This window comes from Camellia sinensis, chromosome 15 (genome assembly GCF_055761805.1).
Source record: "Camellia sinensis isolate YWXY chromosome 15, ASM5576180v1, whole genome shotgun sequence".
NCBI classification, from domain to species: domain Eukaryota; kingdom Viridiplantae; phylum Streptophyta; class Magnoliopsida; order Ericales; family Theaceae; genus Camellia; species Camellia sinensis.
In genome coordinates, this window is record NC_138975.1 from 38,366,588 (window position 1) to 38,372,640 (window position 6,053).

General features: G+C 39.1%; 1 protein-coding gene across 1 annotated transcript; it reads left to right on the forward strand.

Moving 5' to 3' along the window:
- The first annotated feature begins 381 nt into the window (after positions 1-381).
- Positions 382-1,530, forward strand: LOC114305805 (putative F-box protein At5g55150). The gene has a single exon (XM_028250929.2). It carries the CDS (start codon positions 382-384, stop codon positions 1,528-1,530), a length of 1,149 nt encoding a protein of 382 aa, XP_028106730.2.
- Positions 1,531-6,053: the final 4,523 nt, after the last annotated feature.

Below are 6,053 nucleotides of genomic sequence, written 5' to 3' on the forward strand. Positions count from 1 at the left end.
TAATTTTATTATTGTACAGAAAAATAGTTAAGAATTTATTTTCTTAGTTAATTCTAATAAATAAAAAATTTCTGATGATAAAATATTTATAATTTTTTAAATTATACGGAGCAATTTGTATTTTAAGGGCCTATTTGTAATTTATCCTAATAAAAAATAGTGAGACTCCAAACCTCACTGAAACTGTCTCCTAGTATTCCTATTCCTATTGCGATTAGGTTTGAATTACATTAGGCGGATTGTGGGGGGTTATAAATACATAGTCTCGTAGGTTTTCTTGTTAGGTTAGGTTCCTTGTTATTCCAAGGTAACAAGGTTGGGTTCGAAGTTGGAACGTACATAATATTAAAATATATTCCAGTATTTAGGTACAAAATATAAATGGGAAATTGGGCAGAAATTGTACCAGATGTTTTGATTCTGATTGTGAATCGAGTAGATTCGTTTGAAGATTTTGTTGCTTTTGGTGGTGTGTGCACTTCATGGCGATCTGTTGCAGTCAAGCAAAATTTCAATACGTCCTCCCCTCAACTTCCCTGGCTCATGCTCTCTGAAAAAGAAGAAGAAGAAGAAGAAGAAGAAGAAGAAGAAGGCATTAATAATAATATGCGTGAATTTTTCAGTCTATCGAAAGGCATGATTCACAAAGTCCCTCTGCCGGAAGCCAGAGGTAAACGTTGTTTTGAAACACTGGGATGGTTGGTAACCATAACAAAAGACGGCGAGATGGGACTGTTGCATCCATTCTCACGCCTTCAAATTGGGCTTCCCCATCAAACTACCTTCAAATATTTTCACCAGCATCCGATGGATCTTGTGGATTTCGTATTCAAGGCAGTCTTATCTGCATCCCCTTCTCTTACTCCAAACTACGTACTCATGGTTATTCACGGAGCTGCCAAGCACCTCGGTTTTTGGAGACCCGGCGGAGATAATTCTTGGACTGTCATAGAAACCCGTGATTCCCCGTACGAGGATGTTATTTATTACAAGGGCCAATTTTATGCATTAAATAATCAAGGCTCGATTTTTGTTTGGGACGTTGGGGGTCCTAATCCAACAGTGGCACGAAAAGTTGGAGGAATAAAAAGTGAATTGCTTCGGTGTATGCAACCCTACATGGTTGAATCGGGTGGAGAATTATTGGTGGTTGCGCGATGTGTAATACATCCAGGTGACGACACAGACCCAACTTATGAGACCACTTCCTTTAAAGTGTATGAGGTTGATTTGAGCAAGGAGGCGAGATGGCAAGAGATTAACAATTTGGGGGGAAGAGCACTCTTCTTGGGTCACAGTGCTTCCATCTCTGTTGATGCCTCTAGGTTTTTCCCAGCAATCAAGCCCAATTGTATATATTATACTGACGATTACATGGACATGTACACATACCCAGTTGACAACAACCCAGGAGGTGGGAAGGACATGGGTGTTTACAACTTGGAAGATGGAAGCAAGGAACCACTCAACTACAAAGGACAATCCCTTAGTTATACTTGTCCTCCAGCTTGGGTCTTGCCTTCTTTCTGAAGTGCTTGTTTCTCTGTTACTCGCTCTTGTGGAGGACGATCATGTCCTCTTTTTAAGTTGTTATTTTCTACATACACTCAACTTTAGCCAGCCCTTTTTCGATTAATTTGTGTTTTTTCTGTTTTGTTTCTAGTCTAGATTTTGCAAGGGCCCTGGATTGTATTGGATAGTTATTTAAATTATTTGTTATTATCAGCGTCTTTAACTTATTTGCTCGCAATCAGGTCTATTTTTGTTTGAATACAGTGAATCAAAGACTTGATAGGTAGGATTGTTCTGTTCAGTTCTATTTCTAGATTTTTATTTTTATGATGATTGTTTTAGCTGGTCTTGCATGGAAGGATTGATTGGTAGGCAGTGGCTTTTATAGTTCCAACTTCAGGATCTAACAGCAAATTTGAAGCAAGATTGTATAGGAGCAATTCAGTTCTCTGGAGGGCTTTCCTAGCAGTCTCCCTAAGGTATCATATTTCTTTGGTTTCATTTGCGCTTTATAAAGACTGATGGTTGACAATTGCATTTGCTGTTAGATCCTTTCAGCGGATCCTGCCTCAACAGCTGAGAATTGGGGTTAGGTCCTACAGAATACTGTCATGTCTGTGCTTGGAAATTCTGACCTGATTGAATAAGGGTTTCTTTTTCTTCTGACCCGATGCTTTTCACATTTTAAACAAGATTACATAACAGCAGCTGCATTTTTTGACTAGATTTTGAAAATTGATAATACGATTTAATTTAGTTCATTATTGATGGAAAAATATATAGACCCATCTTTTCTCTTTTTTGTCTCCTTCAAAGACACCGTCTATTGTCTAAAGTTAATGACAGAATAATAATTTATTTGAAAATGGCTCAGAAGAGGATATCAGGTTGAACTTGTCTGTACTTGTCTTCGTAAAGTAATTAGAAGAATTAGGTTTTATAAATATCTATTGAAGTTTGTTAGCGTGTCATAATGTGTTATAGTACTATGTTACCGCCAAACATTGTGTTTCATACTGATGGTTGTATTTAGTGGTTCTATTCTGTGTGCAGATCACTTTGACCACTGAGAACCAAGGGTTAGATTCTGCAAAATAGTGTGGTTTGATATTTGAATAATGGTAAACACCATATCTTTGGTTTTCTCCTGTAACATGCTAAACTTCTTTACATTTGAAACTGAATTTCACTGATTTTAGTTGATGAGGAAAGTACAAATATGTCATACTTTTCCTTCTGAGGATCATTAAATCTGTATAAAGTTATCTGATATGAATTCTAAACTAACTGTCCTCTTCCACCTTATCCAGCTTAAAATTTCTATTAACAAGATGAAATTCTTTGATCTGTTTTTTCAGAACAAATGTAGGGGTGGTTTGAGATGTCCTAAATAAGTGCACTTTTTTATTTTTTTATGAAATATGGATTGGGTTTGAAGTAATGTGGTAGAGAGGTAAGGTGACTTAAATAAGATGATGTGACTTAAATAGGATAGTGACTTTTTGACTTTTTAGATTTTTTAGTTTATGCCAAACAAGGTCTTAGTTTCCCAGAAGTTGATTTTTCAAAATTACGGCCATTTTTTTTGGTTCTAACTGTAATAAAATTCTTATTTCAAATTTTGTCACTTTGGCCAACTTATAAGTGAAATAAGAATGTCATTAGTGCTGAGAAATTTTTTTTTTTTAATGTTAGTGTATTTTTTGAAGCTGAGAAAAATCTCATTAGCGTCTTTCTCATGAGAATTTGGAATAAGTAGTGTGGTTGTGGAGCTGAGAAAAATGGGAAAGTTGAGAGCTTATTTCTTTAGGTTCTCTCTTTAGGTAGTGTTTGGTTCATTGGAATGGAATGGTCATTCATTCCATCAAAATATATATTCCTATGTTTGGTTGACTAAAAAAATTAAGAAAAATGCATTACAATTGGAATCGTCATTCACCATTGTAAAGGAATGATCATTCCATAGGTGAGCTTAAGGAATGATCATTCCATTCCATTCCATTCCATTCCATCTAATTCCTATGAACAAAACGGAGCATTAGGGTTTCCACATTTGATCCTCCCCTTTCCCCCCAATTTCTCTCAACTTCCATTGCTAGAGGAGCTCAGGAAAACAGTTTCAGTTGTGAATTGAGATACCAATTTTGTCTTTCGTGTCTCACAAATAGGTTACTTCAAAACTTCTATTTTAGACCTTTTAAACACTAGTTGAAGACCAAAAAATATTCTCTAGCCCATATTCCCGGGCGTACCCTACATCCCATGTAGAATTTAATGTATAAAGAGAAATAGAGAGAGAATAAATTGTATATATTATTGATTAATTTATATTGATTTATTACAATGATTCATGATTCCTATATATAGAAGAGGGTGAGTGTGTAGTAGGTAAGGAGTAGGTGAAGTGGAGGTGGTAGTGGTGTAGTGGGTTAGGTTTAGTGGAGTAGGTGAGGTGGTAGTGGTGTAGTGGGTTAGGTTTAGTGGAGTAGGTTTAAGTGGGTGAAGTAGGTGATAGGTTTTAACAGCCCCCCGCAAACTCAAGGGGGATAGGAACTAACCAACTTGAGTTTGGAGAGAGTTACAAAACAAGAAAATACATAAAAATAAAAGAGGATAGGTGACACTGTATGGTCGTGTCAGACCATTGGTGAAGACACTGGATGGTGGTGTCATAACGTTGTAGAGGACACGGTATGGGGGTGTCATAACGTTGTAGAGGACACTGTATGGGGGTGTCATAACGTTGTAGAGGACACTGTATGGTGGTGTCAGACCGATGTAGAAGACAGTTTATGGGGTCATGTCGGACCGTTGTAGCAGACAATGTTGTGACAGTTGTTGTGACAGTTTACGGAGTCTTGCTGGACCCTTGTAGAAACTAACCGGAATCAATGTCGGGACAGTTTACAGAGTCTTGTCGGACCCTTGTAGAAACTAACCGGAATCTATGTCGGGACAGTTTACAGAGTCTTGTCGGACCCATAAAGGAGCTAACCGGAATCAATGTCGGGACAGTTTACAGAGTCTTGTCGGACCCATGAAGGAGCTAACCGGAATCAATGTCGAGACAGTTTACAGAGTCTTGTCGGACCCATGAAGGAGCTAACCGGAATCAATGTTGGAACAGTTTACAGAGTCTTGTCGGACCCTAAAAAGTCGCACCCTCAAAAGGTGTGTCCAATCTTTCAAAAGGCGTGCCATCAAAAGGCGTGCCCAATCCATAAAAAGACGTGCCATCAAAATGCGTGCCCAATCCATAAAAAGACGTGCCATCAAAAGTTGCGCCCTCAAAAGGCGCGCTCACTTCATCAAAAGTCGTGCCCGACAGAAAGTGTCGAGCCATCAAAAGGTGAGCCGGAGACGCGGCGAGGCACGTGAGCGACAGAGTGGCGTGTCGGCCGCGTCGTCAGTGTCGATATAAACCAATGCGGAGGCTGTGCTTGAGGCAGAAGCGAAGAAAAAAAAAAACCTGGGAAAAAACTTCTGAAAAACTCTTCATTTTCTGAGAGAGATATTCGTTTTTCTGAGAGATTGCCTCTAAGAGCTGCAAATCTTGAAACACTCCCCTTCCGAACATTATCAGTCTGAAATTGCTATTTCGCTGAAACACTCAGCAACCCAAAAAACATGGCCTCTTCTTCCCGTTCAGCTACCCAGAATATGGCCTCTTCATCCCGTGGTCTACTCACTCTCTTTCCCGACCTCAACGAGTCAACAAGAGAGATAACTGGTGCGGAGGCCCGTGAACCTCAACCAAACACCTCTGGTTTTGCTCCGTTGAACTTTCCGATGCGGTCGGTGGAGCAAAGAATGGCAGTGCAGTCGGATGTGGAGGCCAATCAGTATACATTGAAGTCATGTGTGGAAACCATGACTGCGGTTACAAATTTGTCGAACCGGCTGCAGAGTAGGACAAATGAGGTGCAGCAGTTAAACGCCCAACTGGCTCTGCTCCAACGCATGTATAAGGATGCGCGAGCAGAGTTAAGTGTGCTAAAGGCGGAAAATAAGGAGCTGAAGCGGAAGGCCACCGTGATGTTCCGATTTGGAGGTCCACCGTATGCTGTAGTGGAGGAGCAGGGAGGAGGCAACTTGCTTGGTGGTCTAGGAAGCACGGAGGCAACACCGGCAAGGACCACCCAGTACGGAGGCAAGAAGAAAAGACCGGCGGCTGAGTAGAGAAGAAAAATCCCACTGTGGGTGTGGTAGTTTTGTTTTTGTTTGTGTGGGTTTTTTTTTTTTTTTTTTTTTTTTTTTTATGTAAAAGTGTGATCGGGGTTGATCCCCTGATATGAATAAAATGACAAGGTTGTGGAATGTTGTTGGTGTTATTTTGTGGTGTTGTTTTGTTTAATAAGAAAAATAAAATAAAAGAAAATAATGGATAAAGAAAATAGAGAAAAATATTTGTGGATGGGTGATAAGAAAAACAGCAGTGTGATTTTTTTTTTATTTTTTTTTTTTGGTGGAATATAAAATAAATAATAATAAGAGAATGGAAAACGGGTGATGCTTACTAACAAGGGATAGGGAAAATATAT